At 34.2% G+C, this 15352-nt stretch overlaps 1 protein-coding gene across 1 annotated transcript in view; it reads left to right on the forward strand.

Annotated features, from left to right (window-relative positions):
* The window catches only part of LOC148956008 (uncharacterized), a 488643-nt gene that overhangs the window by 471499 nt on the left and 1792 nt on the right, over positions 1-15352 (forward strand). The window contains exon 12 of the mRNA XM_089088947.1: positions 14287-14446. Coding sequence (XP_088945073.1) covers positions 14287-14446 — 160 coding nt within the window. The remainder of the gene's footprint in view (positions 1-14286; positions 14447-15352) is intronic.

Genomic DNA, 15352 nt, shown 5'->3' on the forward strand with positions numbered 1-15352 from the left:
GAAAATTTCGGTAGTGAAGACAGCGATACCGGTACAGTTGTAGATGCGCAAGCTATGCCCCAGCCACCAAGAGTGCGTAAGAGCACAGAAATAATCAGTCCCGATGATTTACTGAGGAATCCTACAAAAAAAGTTCGCAGTGGCCAGGGAAGAGGTGATGCTAGTGGTGGTAGCCCGTACCGTGGTAATATAGGAAGATCGACATATAACACACGTAAAGACTACTACAGGGTGGATTTCAGTGAATCGCAGAGAATTCCTCCAGAGACACCATTCAATCTTGCAGCTGATCAAATTATAAACACAAATTAGCGGTACGCAGGCCATACGCAAGATAATTTTGTGTCTTGGAATGTTCAAGGACTAAGGAATAAAAAAAGTGAAGTGGAACTTGAAATAACAAAATTTGATTTTGTTGCGTTAGTAGAGTCATGGCACAGTGGTGATGAAGTGCCATCTTTTCGCGGTTTCATAACCGAACATGTTGCCCGTTCTGTGTCAAGGAACTCCCAGGATCACGGTGATATCTTAGTACTTTTATAGAATAATTCTTTTTGTCTTTTAATAAGCTGAAAAGTGAATCAGAAAACCTTGTTTGGATTAGATTGGTATGTCACTCCGGTATGAAATTGCTGGTTTGTGCAGCTTATTTCCCACCGCAATCTAGCTCATATACTGCAGAGGATACATGGTCTATATTACAAAAAGAAGCTACAATTTTTTTTAGTAAATTTATGTCACATAAAATATTGCTGGTAAGGGACTTTAATGCTTATTAAGCTGATTTGGTTGAGCTGCCTGTTGATATATCGGCCGTTTATGATGGTGTTGCTAAAATGTAGAGAATACCAAGAAAGAGGATGGATGATAAAATAAAATTTAATGTTCGGGTTGGAAGGCTCCTGGCACTTTGTTCGGTGGTTGGAGTTGGGATTGGAAATGGGAGGTTTGGGTGGATATGTCAAGGGGTGATTATACTTGCATTTCGCGTCTGAGGCCTAGTATTATTGATTATGTTTTGGTTGACCTTCGTTTGAATGTGGAATCACTGAATGTTGGAGTTTTGAATATTCAGTTGTCTGACCACCTACTGATTCAGTTAAGCTTAGGCCTTGAGTGTAGAGTTAATGAATAGAGTTCTTTGCAGTTTAGGTATACTTCACCAAGTAGACAGCGAAAGAGAGAGTGGAGTGAGAGCGAACAGAATGCATTAAGCGTTATATTTAGTAAAGAGCAGGTTTGTCAGAGACTAGAGCAGCTAAGGTTAAATAGTGATTTTAGTGATGAATTAGAAACTAATTTTAATACGTTATTACTGGAGCTATCAGCGCCAGTATTGAGTTCATCAAAACCAGTTACTGAAAGTTTTTATGACCTTGATTGTTTAAGTAGTAAAAATTTGCAGAGGCCCTAAATCGGGTAAAGCAAGCTAGAGATGAGGTTGAGAAAGCAACGCTATTGGTTAGGTTTTGCGAGGTTAGGAGATGCCATACGAGATTAATTAAAGTAAAGAAAAGAGATTTTAATATACGTCAAAACGAGAAAATGAGCCTTTTTTATCTGGAGATTAATATGAGGGAATTTGGGAGAAGGATAAACCAAAGACAAAGAAAAGCGCTAGGTTGAGGCCTAAATCCAAATGACTGGCCAGAATATGTCGCAAGTATAGAAGAAGAAGATCTTAGTAAGTGGTGTAATGAAGAATTTGGGGATATTTGGAAGGAATATAATTACCCTATGAGAGAGGAAGATTATTCGTTAACAGAGGAGGTAGATATTGAGGAGGCTGCACATGTTTTAAGGAAATTGGATGGAGGAACAACTCCTGGAATTGATGGAATTCCAACTCGTGTGTATAAGAAGTTTTCAAGTTTATTTATGCCAATTTTTATACTGCTGTTTTATAGTGTGCTTTCATCAGGAATTTGGGTTTCAGGATGGAAGATGTCTTTAATTTTAATGTTATCTAAAAAAGGAGATCCGAGGTTGCTTTGCAACTATAGGCCTATAGATCTGGTACCATGTTTAAGTAAGATTCTAGAGAAATTGATTGATGATAGGCTAGCTAATTGGTTAAAGATGAATCGAATAATTCGTGAGGAACAAGGTGGATTCAGGGAAGGATATAGCGCAATTGACAGGGTATTTGTACTGAAAGCGTTGATAGAAAAGTATTTTAGAGGTAAGAGTAATTTATTGGTAGCTTTTGTAGATTTTGAGAGAGCATTCGATAGTGTGGATAGGATTTTGTTGTGCGTAGAATTGTTGAGGATAGGACTGCCCCGTATTTTTGTTCGACTAGTGTGTAATATGTATAGGCTAGCAAGAGGATTGGTTAAGGTAGCAGAGAAAGGGTTTTTGCATTTATTTAGTTGCGAGGTAGGGGTTAAACAGGGTAGCAACTTGTCACCGAGGCTATTTTGTTTATATATTTATGATATTGTTGAGTTTTTTCTTAGGAAAAATGGGAACCAACAGTGAGTTTAGGAAATTTAGCTTTGTCTCTGTTGTTATTTGCGGATGATGCGGCGCTGATAGCTAGAAGCGCCGAAGATCTGCAAATATTGTTGAACATATTAGATGTTTATTTGGAAAAAAAGAAAATGAGACTAAATACCCAAAAGACTGAAATTGTAGTTTTTGGGACAAATAAAAACAATGATAAATTTTTATTTAAGGTTATTGAGTTGCAAAAAGTACAACTTTTAAGTATTTAGGGTTTGTATTAAATAATAAAGGAAATTGGAAGGATCATGTGGAAGAAATGGTGGGTAGAGGCAAAGCGGTTTCTTCAGCAGTTTTAAGGAATTCAGCTTTAAATTAAATTAAAAATATTAAAATGCATAAGTATTTATTTCAATCAAAAACTCGCCCTACTATTCATTATGGTGCTGCGCTTTGGGGATATGAGGTGATCCCGCAATTAGAAATGGTTCAATTACAATATTATAAAAGATTGGTTAGGGTACATGGTACAACTCATACACAGGCTCTTAAGGGAGACCTAGGTTTTGTTTTCGCTGCATAAAGAAAGGTTACTACAATTTGTAAAATTTTGGCTGAAAATTATCCAACTACCAAATGAGAGGCTTATGAAAGCCGCATATTTTGAATTATTGCAGCAAGGTAGAAAAAAATCGTGACCGTTCCATGTTAAAGCCCTCCTTGATAAAGCCGGACTTTCATACGCTTGGAATGAAGGTCTTGGTCCAACAGGCGATCCAGAGGAAATTTATCGGAAGCTAAAACATGATAAGAAGGATCAAGAGATCCAACTCTGGCATAAACAGATTCGAAAATCTGAAACCTTGCGTCAGTATTTTAAGATAAAAGAGTCTTTTGGCCTAGAATATTATTTTAAGCTGAATTTGTCACCGGAAAACTTGCGTCTGTGGTTCCAGGTCTGGGCGAATGGTTTACCCTTAAAAATTAGATTAAAAGTATTTGAAAGAAATGCTCAAGGCCCAAGATCCTGATATACTTGCTCTTTATATGGTATGGAGGAAGAACATTTGCTCCATTTTTTGACGGTGTGCCAGGGGCTTTCCGATTTGAGATTGAAGTATTTAGGTGATGGGGAAGTGTTTTTTCCTGGGATCCATAAATGTTCATCCCGGGAGACGATTATAGCAGTAACTGGATTTATAAAAGAGGGTCTAAAAAAATGTAAATAATGGGTTTAAGGTTTTTGTTTGTTGTTAGTAGTTATACCATTTATTTAAGTGTAAACTGTCTGTTGTGTTATATAATCATTGTAATACTTGTGTATGGCCTTACGGCTGAATAAATTATCTATCTATTTATCTATGTATATATATGGTTTTAATCGATCTTTTTATATATACAAATCACTGGTTTTAATCGTATTATCTTCTCATTCATTTTTGAAAGCATCTTCTTGGCAGCAGTAGGAAACCTATTATCACTTAGCCCTTATTGTCGCTTATAATTTTTTCATCACGTGCGTCTATTCCTCCGCAAACGACTCGTGGTGGAAAGAATACTCGTGCAAGGGGTAACCAAGGCGGACAGAAGGGTCAGGTGATGACACAGGTAACTCAGTCGCAACTGTCGCAGCAAAATGCTCAATCGTTCAGTCAATCTGGGGTTGCTCTAACCCAGGGTATGTCTCAGGTAAGCTAACCAGTTTCTTCTTTGAAAATAAATCTTAGTGATTTTTTTTTTCTTCCAGTCTGGCAGGAATGATTAGTTTGTCTAAGGATGAGTGATCCTTCAAATTGGGTAATTTTTTTTTTATATTGTAAAGTTTTGACAGTGTGCAGCCACACGGGGTAACACAGTGCCGACCCTCCCATATCCATAATTTTGGACAAAACCACAAGAAAAGCAACTGCAGATTATGCAGATCGCAGCACCTTGCACGACAGATGTAGATTTTGATGTAAAAAAGGGTAGCAGAAAACAGCTCCAACTTTGTTGGTTATCGATCTGAGTTAGATCGAGATTCCCTAACTTCCTTAGAGGATGTTACACCAAAAAGCTTGTAGAATTTTTGTAGTTTGTTAGAGTTTTGTCTAGCCTGTTAAATTATATAAAAAAGAAGGAAACGAAATACAAATTTTAGTATCTAACTTCTTTGAAGGTAGCTACTTCAAAGCTAGTAGAATGTTCGATAATTTGTTAGAATTTCTTCTAGTGTGCTAAATTATGTGAAAAAGAAGAAAAAAAATTTTTTAATCTCTAACGTCCTTGAAAGAAGTTATTCCAAATCTGAATTATTTTTCAAAACTTGTTAGAATTTCTTCTAGCGTACACTGCAAGCTAAGTTGAAATATGTAATTTCATAGATCACAATCGCTTAGGCAAATGGATGAGGCACAGTCAGCAATCTTTGTGTGTACTATCGTGTTTGACAATGCTGTATCAGTCGGTCATACCAGAAAAACAATTTTGAATTTGAAAGCATTAGAAATAGCGCCATTTTCTATTCATCGAGACAGAGCTTTGTGCTTTTATTTGCACAAAAGAAGGGGAGGCAACCTGGGGTTGCCTCCTTGGGCCCACTAGGTGTTTTTATTCTTCTCCATAAAAAGTTTTCTGATCTTGGAATCCAATCAATAATAAAGATCTTTTATTGTAAAAAAGGAATTTTCAAAAATTGTGTTTATTTGAATAGAAAATGCGACTTGTTTGTTGTTATTTAAACCATTGGTTCTTAAACTAGAGGTCGCTAATCTACAGAAAAGTCACAGATCCTATAGCCAAGGGGTTATAGTGGAGTAGGAAAAATGGATCTGGGATTGGATCTGGGAATCCAATCAATAATAAAGATCTTTTATTGTAAAAAAGGAATTTTCAAAAATTGTGTTTATTTGAATAGAAAATGCGACTTGTTTGTTGTTATTTAAACCATTGGTTCTTAAACTAGAGGTCGCTAATCTACAGAAAAGTCACAGTCCTATAGCCAAGGGGTTATAGTGGAGTAGGAAAAATGGATCTGGGATTGGATCTGGGAATCCAATCAATAATAAAGATCTTTTATTGTAAAAAAGGAATTTTCAAAAACTGTGTTTATTTGAATAAAAAATGCGACTTGTTTGTTGTTATTTAAACCATTGGTTCTTAAACTAGAGGTCGCTAATCTACAGAAAAGTCACAGTCCTATAGCCAAGGGGTTATAGTGGAGTAGGAAAAATGGATCTGGGATTGGATCTGGGAATCCAATCAATAATAAAGATCTTTTATTGTAAAAAAGGAATTTTCAAAAATTGTGTTTATTTGAATAGAAAATGCGACTTGTTTGTTGTTATTTAAACCATTGGTTCTTAAACTAGAGGCCGCTAATCTACAGAAAAGTCACAGTCCTATAGCCAAGGGGTTATAGTGGAGTAGGAAAAATGGATCTGGGATTGGATCTGGGAATCCAATCAATAATAAAGATCTTTTATTGTAAAAAAGGAATTTTCAAAAATTGTGTTTATTTGAATAGAAAATGCGACTTGTTTGTTGTTATTTAAACCATTGGTTCTTAAACTAGAGGTCGCTAATCTACAGAAAAGTCACAGTCCTATAGCCAAGGGGTTATAGTGGAGTAGGAAAAATGGATCTGGGATTGGATCTGGGAATCCAATCAATAATAAAGATCTTTTATTGTAAAAAGGAATTTTCAAAAATTGTGTTTATTTGAATAGAAAATGCGACTTGTTTGTTGTTATTTAAACCATTGGTTCTTAAACTAGAGGTCGCTAATCTACAGAAAAGTCACAGTCCTATAGCCAAGGGGTTATAGTGGAGTAGGAAAAATGGATCTGGGATTGGATCTGGGAATCCAATCAATAATAAAGATCTTTTATTGTAAAAAAGGAATTTTCAAAAATTGTGTTTATTTGAATAGAAAATGCGACTTGTTTGTTGTTATTTAAACCATTGGTTCTTAAACTAGAGGTCGCTAATCTACAGAAAAGTCACAGTCCTATAGCCAAGGGGTTATAGTGGAGTAGGAAAAATGGATCTGGGATTGGATCTGGGAATCCAATCAATAATAAAGATCTTTTATTGTAAAAAGGAATTTTCAAAAACTGTGTTTATTTGAATAGAAAATGCGACTTGTTTGTTGTTATTTAAACCATTGGTTCTTAAACTAGAGGTCGCTAATCTACAGAAAAGTCACAGTCCTATAGCCAAGGGGTTATAGTGGAGTAGGAAAAATGGATCTGGGATTGGATCTGGGAATCCAATCAATAATAAAGATCTTTTTTTGTAAAAAAGGAATTTTCAAAAACTGTGTTTATTTGAATAGAAAATGCGACTTGTTTGTTGTTATTTAAACCATTGGTTCTTAAACTAGAGGTCGCTAATCTACAGAAAAGTCACAGTCCTATAGCCAAGGGGTTATAGTGGAGTAGGAAAAATGGATCTGGGATTGGATCTGGGAATCCAATCAATAATAAAGATCTTTTATTGTAAAAAAGGAATTTTCAAAAACTGTGTTTATTTGAATAGAAAATGCGACTTGTTTGTTGTTATTTAAACCATTGGTTCTTAAACTAGAGGTCGCTAATCTACAGAAAAGTCACAGTCCTATAGCCAAGGGGTTATAGTGGAGTAGGAAAAATGGATCTGGGATTGGATCTGGGAATCCAATCAATAATAAAGATCTTTTATTGTAAAAAAGGAATTTTCAAAAACTGTGTTTATTTGAATAGAAAATGCGACTTGTTTGTTGTTATTTAAACCATTGGTTCTTAAACTAGAGGTCGCTAATCTACAGAAAAGTCACAGTCCTATAGCCAAGGGGTTATAGTGGAGTAGGAAAAATGGATCTGGGATTGGATCTGGGAATCCAATCAATAATAAAGATCTTTTATTGTAAAAAAGGAATTTTCAAAAAATGTGTTTATTTGAATAGAAAATGCGACTTGTTTGTTGTTATTTAAACCATTGGTTCTTAAACTAGAGGTCGCTAATCTACAGAAAAGTCACAGTCCTATAGCCAAGGGGTTATAGTGGAGTAGGAAAAATGGATCTGGGATTGGATCTGGGAATCCAATCAATAATAAAGATCTTTTATTGTAAAAAAGGAATTTTCAAAAATTGTGTTTATTTGAATAGAAAATGCGACTTGTTTGTTGTTATTTAAACCATTGGTTCTTAAACTAGAGGCCGCTAATCTACAGAAAAGTCACAGTCCTATAGGCAAGGGGTTATAGTGGAGTAGGAAAAATGGATCTGGGATTGGATCTGGGAATCCAATCAATAATAAAGATCTTTTATTGTAAAAAAGGAATTTTCAAAAATTGTGTTTATTTGAATAGAAAATGCGACTTGTTTGTTGTTATTTAAACCATTGGTTCTTAAACTAGAGGTCGCTAATCTACAGAAAAGTCACAGTCCTATAGCCAAGGGGTTATAGTGGAGTAGGAAAAATGGATCTGGGATTGGATCTGGGAATCCAATCAATAATAAAGATCTTTTATTGTAAAAAAGGAATTTTCAAAAATTGTGTTTATTTGAATAGAAAATGCGACTTGTTTGTTGTTATTTAAACCATTGGTTCTTAAACTAGAGGTCGCTAATCTACAGAAAAGTCACAGTCCTATAGCCAAGGGGTTATAGTGGAGTAGGAAAAATGGATCTGGGATTGGATCTGGGAATCCAATCAATAATAAAGATCTTTTATTGTAAAAAGGAATTTTCAAAAACTGTGTTTATTTGAATAGAAAATGCGACTTGTTTGTTGTTATTTAAACCATTGGTTCTTAAACTAGAGGTCGCTAATCTACAGAAAAGTCACAGTCCTATAGCCAAGGGGTTATAGTGGAGTAGGAAAAATGGATCTGGGATTGGATCTGGGAATCCAATCAATAATAAAGATCTTTTATTGTAAAAAAGGAATTTTCAAAAATTGTGTTTATTTGAATAGAAAATGCGACTTGTTTGTTGTTATTTAAACCATTGGTTCTTAAACTAGAGGCCGCTAATCTACAGAAAAGTCACAGTCCTATAGCCAAGGGGTTATAGTGGAGTAGGAAAAATGGATCTGGGATTGGATCTGGGAATCCAATCAATAATAAAGATCTTTTATTGTAAAAAAGGAATTTTCAAAAATTGTGTTTATTTGAATAGAAAATGCGACTTGTTTGTTGTTATTTAAACCATTGGTTCTTAAACTAGAGGTCGCTAATCTACAGAAAAGTCACAGTCCTATAGCCAAGGGGTTATAGTGGAGTAGGAAAAATGGATCTGGGATTGGATCTGGGAATCCAATCAATAATAAAGATCTTTTATTGTAAAAAAGGAATTTTCAAAAATTGTGTTTATTTGAATAGAATATGCGACTTGTTTGTTGTTATTTAAACCATTGGTTCTTAAACTAGAGGTCGCTAATCTACAGAAAAGTCACAGTCCTATAGCCAAGGGGTTATAGTGGAGTAGGAAAAATGGATCTGGGAATCCAATCAATAATAAAGATCTTTTATTGTAAAAAAGGAATTTTCAAAAATTGTGTTTATTTGAATAGAAAATGCGACTTGTTTGTTGTTATTTAAACCATTGGTTCTTAAACTAGAGGTCGCTAATCTACAGAAAAGTCACAGTCCTATAGCCAAGGGGTTATAGTGGAGTAGGAAAAATGGATCTGGGATTGGATCTGGGAATCCAATCAATAATAAAGATCTTTTATTGTAAAAAAGGAATTTTCAAAAACTGTGTTTATTTGAATAGAAAATGCGACTTGTTTGTTGTTATTTAAACCATTGGTTCTTAAACTAGAGGTCGCTAATCTACAGAAAAGTCACAGTCCTATAGCCAAGGGGTTATAGTGGAGTAGGAAAAATGGATCTGGGATTGGATCTGGGAATCCAATCAATAATAAAGATCTTTTATTGTAAAAAAGGAATTTTCAAAAACTGTGTTTATTTGAATAGAAAATGCGACTTGTTTGTTGTTATTTAAACCATTGGTTCTTAAACTAGAGGTCGCTAATCTACAGAAAAGTCACAGTCCTATAGCCAAGGGGTTAGAGTGGAGTAGGAAAAATGGATCTGGGATTGGATCTGGGAATCCAATCAATAATAAAGATCTTTTATTGTAAAAAAGGAATTTTCAAAAACTGTGTTTATTTGAATATAAAATGCGACTTGTTTGTTGTTATTTAAACCATTGGTTCTTAAACTAGAGGTCGCTAATCTACAGAAAAGTCACAGTCCTATAGCCAAGGGGTTATAGTGGAGTAGGAAAAATGGATCTGGGATTGGATCTGGGAATCCAATCAATAATAAAGATCTTTTATTGTAAAAAAGGAATTTTCAAAAACTGTGTTTATTTGAATAAAAAATGCGACTTGTTTGTTGTTATTTAAACCATTGGTTCTTAAACTAGAGGCCGCTAATCTACAGAAAAGTCACAGTCCTATAGCCAAGGGGTTATAGTGGAGTAGGAAAAATGGCACACTTATTTGTGAAGAGCCATTTTGTTTGTTGGTTTAGATATTTCAGATAAATGTTCCTCCTAATGAAAAACTGGGGCTTCAAAAAATTAAGAAGCAGGTTTTAATATAAAACTAAAAAGAATGTATTGTTCTGATGACTAACAGATGATGGGGTTAAAATTGTTGCATAGTATAAGGGTTTTGGGGCATCTGGCTTCATTTTTAAGATATTTTGTTGGGGTAAAGACGCTATAAGGTTGAGAATCAATATTTTATTACTAGGTATTTATGGTATTCTCAAAATTCAACAAAAATACTTTTTATTCTATCCGAAGCCCTACAGTTCATTCTCATAATCAATGCACAGATACCTTGATTTCACTCAAATCCAAAAACCTTGTCTTCAAATCATTTTACACAAAAATACATTTAACAATTAAAACAATTCCAGTTTTGAACATTTTATTCAAATATTTTTTATATAATTCTTTCAAGCTGCTAAAAAAAAATAAGTTACAATTGAAAAAAAAGCATGGCAAAAAAGAGAGTAAAGTTGAAATTATAATTACTTTAGGGAAATTTTCATATTTGAAAAAAGAAAAAAAAACTGAATATGGCTAATTAAAACGGTATTTTAAAATAGAGGGCATGGGATTCGGATTCCTCAAGAGATCTACAAAGACCTATAGAAAAAAATAAAATAATTTGTATCTCTGAAGATACTCATCTGTGTGGACGATAAGAAAATAAACACATTGAAATTAAATTTTGTAATTAGTCATTTTAAATTTAACTGCTATTTCACTTTGAAATAAACTTGAAATGTTTGTACCAAATCTGGTACAAAATCTTAATGCGACTATAAACATGTAGATTTTCCTTGTTGTTTTTTAATCAAGTGTGAATTCTATCTTGTATTTATTATGCTTTGTATCGTATTTTATTTTCAGCCATATTGAATTAACATTGCGCTGTCTTCCCGGAAAAAGAAAAAGAGGTTTAGCAAGGAGATATGTTAAAAACAACAGTTGCAAAACGAAAGTAATTGGGCGTAAATTTGATCCTACGCTAAGGTTCACCTTGTGTTTGTGTGTTTTCATTTAAAGAGTTTTGGCATGTTTTGTCATTGGGTCTTATCATTGGGATTTGTCATTGTCATTGGGTCTTATCATTGGTTTCGTCATTGGGAGAATTTTGGCACGTTTGTCATTGGGTCTTTGTCGGGTGTTAGGTATTTTGGGTACTTGGGTCTTATCGTTTTAACAGGAGAACAGTGTGGCTTTCAGAGGAGGAGAGGATACATGGACAAAATTTTTACTCTAAAATTAATAATTGAGAAGTTCAGCAAAACCCCTCAAGTCCTCAGTTCTATAGATTTTGAGTAAGCATTTGATTCAGCTGATAGAAGGGCTTCAGCGAAGGTCCTATCCTTATATGATATTAGTACAAAAAACAAGTTTTTTTAACTGAAAGTATGAAGCGACATTAGAACTTAAAACGAACAGAAATTATTCCGTATATGAGAGGGGCTGTCCCCTCCTCAACGCCTCACTCTTTAAGCTAAAGTTTTTTATTGTTTTAAAAAATAAAGTTGTGAGACAGAGTCAAACTTTAGCGTAAAGAGCGAGGCGTTGAGGAGGGGGCAGCCCCTTTCATATACGGACTAATTCCTGTTCGTTTTAAGTTTTAATGTCCCTCCTTACTTTCAGTTTAAAAAACTTGTTTTTTTTATTAAATTTCTGATCGTTTTTTAGTTAATGCAGCTTTTATTTTGGCTCACCGTCATTGAATAAGCAAACAAAATTTGTATAGAAAATTTACTTTTCTTTTGCTAAATGGCTGTCTCTACATTTGGTTCTGACGTAATTTACAAATTAACTTACGTAACGAACTTCTATATTCGTATATTTTTCTTCTGGCAAAAAATACAAAGTTGCAGATTTTTGCAGATATGAGCTTGAAACCTATGCTATTGGGTTTTCTGATACTCTGAATCTGACGGTGTGATTTTCATTAAAATTCTTTTACTTTTAGGGGATGTTTCCACCTCTTTAAAAAATCAGGTAAATTTTATCGGGCTCGTAACCTTTGATGAGTAATATTAAACTTAATAAAATTCATATATTTAGAATCAGTATTATAAGCCCATTCTTTTGATACATTTATTGACATCAAAGTTCCGTTTTTAAAAGTTTCGCTTACTATTGAGCCGTATCGCTTGTTTTTTTTTTATTGTTTTTTTTTTATTACGTATATGTTATTACGTATATGATGGGGTTCTCCCCTTAGTCAATACCACGCTCTTTACTTTAAAAGTTAAAAAAAATTTAATTCACAAACCCCTGAATCACAAAGGCCTTTTAATTAGAATAGATAGCTCTTTTGAAAGCACTAAAAAAAAACTGTAGCGTAAAGAGCGAGGTATTGACTTGGGGGAGAACCCCCTCATATACGTAATAATTTTTGTTCATTTTAAGTTATAATGTTGCTTCTTACTTTCAGTTGAAAAAACTTATTTTTTTTAATTTAATTTCTGATCGTTTTTTAAATAATGCTTGGAAATCTGGCGCCCCCTTCATAGAAATGTCCCTTACCCCAAAGAAACATCCTCCACGGAAATATTCTCCAGAGTAACCCCCTCCTCCAGCCCCCCCCCCCAGAAAAAAATTCTTCCTGAAAATGTCTGTATACTTCCCAATAACCAATACAATATGTAAGCAATGGGCAAAGTTCATAACTTGCAGCCCTTCCCCTGGGAACTGTGGGGGATTAAGTCATCGTAAAAGACATATTTAATAGATTTTCGACTATGCTGAACAAAATGGCTATCTCAAAATTTTAATTGGGTGACTTTGAAAAAAAAATGAGCGTGGGAGGGGGCCTAGTAGCCCTCCATTTTTTTTGGTTAATTAAAAAGGGCACTAGAACTTTTAATTTCCGTTCCAATAAGCCCTTCTAAGATATTTTAGGACCACTGGGTCAGTACGATTACCCCTGGGAAAAAAAAAACAAAAAAAAACAAAAAAAAAAAAAAACACCCACCCGTGATATTTCTTATGGCAAAAAATGCAAAATTCCACATTTTAGTAGATAGGAGCTTGAAACCTCTACAGTAGGGTTCTCTGATACGCTGAATATGATGGTGTGAATTTCAATATGATGGTGTGAAGGTTCTATAACTTTTAAGGGGTCTTTCTCCCTTTTTTCGAAAATCAGGCAAATTTTCTCAGGCGCGTAACTTTTGATGGGTAAAATTAAACTTGATGAAACTTATATATTTGAAATCAAAATTAAAATTTGATTCTTTTGATGTATCTATTGGTATCAAAATTCCGTTTTCTAGAGTTTCGGTTACCATTGAGCCGGGTCGCTCCTTACTTACAGTTCGTTACCACGAACTGTTTGAAAGTTCGAATTTTGTTCCAATTCTTTAAAAATGACCCCTTAATCACAAATGCCGTTAATTAGAATAAATAGCTCTTATGAAAGTACTAAAAAATCTTTGGCTTAAAGAGCGAGGTATTGACTAGGGGATGAACCCAATCATATACGTAATGTTTTCTGTCGTTTTAAGTTTTGATGTTGCTCCTTAATTTCAGTTGAAAAACTTGTTTGTTTATATTTAATTTCTGATTTTTTTTTTAAATAATGCTAGGAAATCCGGCACCCCCTTCATAGCAATGTCCCTTCCCCCATGAACACGTCCTCCGTGAACAGATTATCCCCAGTAAACCTACCCGCCCCACCCCCCACTACCTGAAAAAATCCCCCCTGAAAACGGCTGTATACTTCCCAATAACCAATGCTATATGTAAACATCGGGAAAATTTCATAACTTTCAGCCATCCCCCCGGGGACCTTGGGGGATTAAGTCATCCTAAAAGACATAGTTATCATATTTTCGACTATGCTGAACAAAATGGCTATCTAAAAATTTTGATCGGGTGACTTTGGGAAAAAATGAGCGTGGGAGGGGGCCTAGTTGCCCTCCATTTTTTTGGTCACTTAAAAAAGGGAAGATGATCTGCCAGACATAGCGTTTGAAGATGCACCACATGAGGAGGAGGAGGAGCAGCAGCTTGAGGAGCTCTAATTTATCTCTTTTAAAGAAAATGATGGAAAAAAAAAAATCTTTTCAGTTTGTCAGAGAAGAGAGAATATTTTCTTTTAAATTCATGAGTATTACAAACTTATCACTTGTGCGGTAACTTACCGAAGTTACCGGTAACTTGTTAGGTAAGAGTAAGTTTTGAAACTTCCCGTTAAATTTTGCACACTTTTCTTTGCTTAATCAACTGTTCAAAAAAAAAAGAAAAAAAAAGAGGTAGATATTTTTTGAAGTATGGTTGTTATTTAACTCCTATCTTTAGAAGGTATTTAAAAAAATTTTTTTTCAGATTTATCGGTGAATTATTCAAATTGCGGATGCTGACAATTAAAATCATGAATTTTTGTATATCGAAACTCCTTAAATCTCGTGATGAGGAGCAGCTGGAATGTCTTTGCAAATTGATTTCCACAATTGGTAAAACCTATGAAGAAGAATATGATGCCAAAGTAAGTTCACCATTTTATATGCGAGATGACTCATTTATTAAATGTATTTATTTTTACTTCTAAGCGTACAAATGCACTGGCCGAGCTATTCCCTCAAGTAGAGAAGACAAAAGATGTAATGGTTTTGTTTTGAAAACTAACTTTACCAGTAAATATTGCTAAACTTGCATTTCTCTGTTTTTAATTTTGTTTTATTCAAATAAGAATGAAAAAAAATAAGAACCATTCTAAACTCAAATCCTAGGAAAACGAGAAGATATATGATGAATTTAAAAAGTTGCTCAAGCAATTAAGTAGTCTTTCCAAAAGGATTCCCTAAAAAAATTGAAATTTAATAAGAAAATGTTTTGTGTTTCATAACAATTCCCCAAGTTCGGAAAGACTAGAAGATATTGATTTAATAAAACTTATTTATTTAACAAAATTCAATTCTTAAGATTAATAAATAGTTTAAGGTCCCAACTGAGAAGGTCCCTTCTCAGTTGCCGGTACTAGGTAAACTAAGTAATGTGATGTTAAGTTTAAAAAAATTTTTTAACACTCATTAAGTTCTAAAAGATGAATGTGGAAGATCCCTTTTCGGACTCGACTTACTCTCCATAGAGTATGTGCCAATGGAGGGGCTGTACTCAGAATTTTGGTTGACTGGGGTTACCCACAAAGCATTTTTGGTACCCCTTCTCAGTTACCGGTACTGAGTAAACTACAGCTAAATATAAATAAAATTTCCAGTACTAAATTTGAACGGTCGTTTATTTATTTATTTTTTGGCTTGTCGCATGCCCCCTAAAAAATTTCGCGTACCTCCAAGGGATACGCGCACTACAGTTTGAGAACCACTGCTCTAGAGAATAAAAGATCCATTGCATTCAGTATCAAAATTGATCTTCGATTCTATAGAAGTTT

Source organism: Artemia sp. Qi Xiang Cuo, chromosome 1 (assembly GCF_049724085.1).
Source record: "Artemia sp. Qi Xiang Cuo chromosome 1, ASM4972408v1, whole genome shotgun sequence".
NCBI classification, from domain to species: Eukaryota; Metazoa; Arthropoda; class Branchiopoda; order Anostraca; family Artemiidae; genus Artemia; species Artemia sp. Qi Xiang Cuo.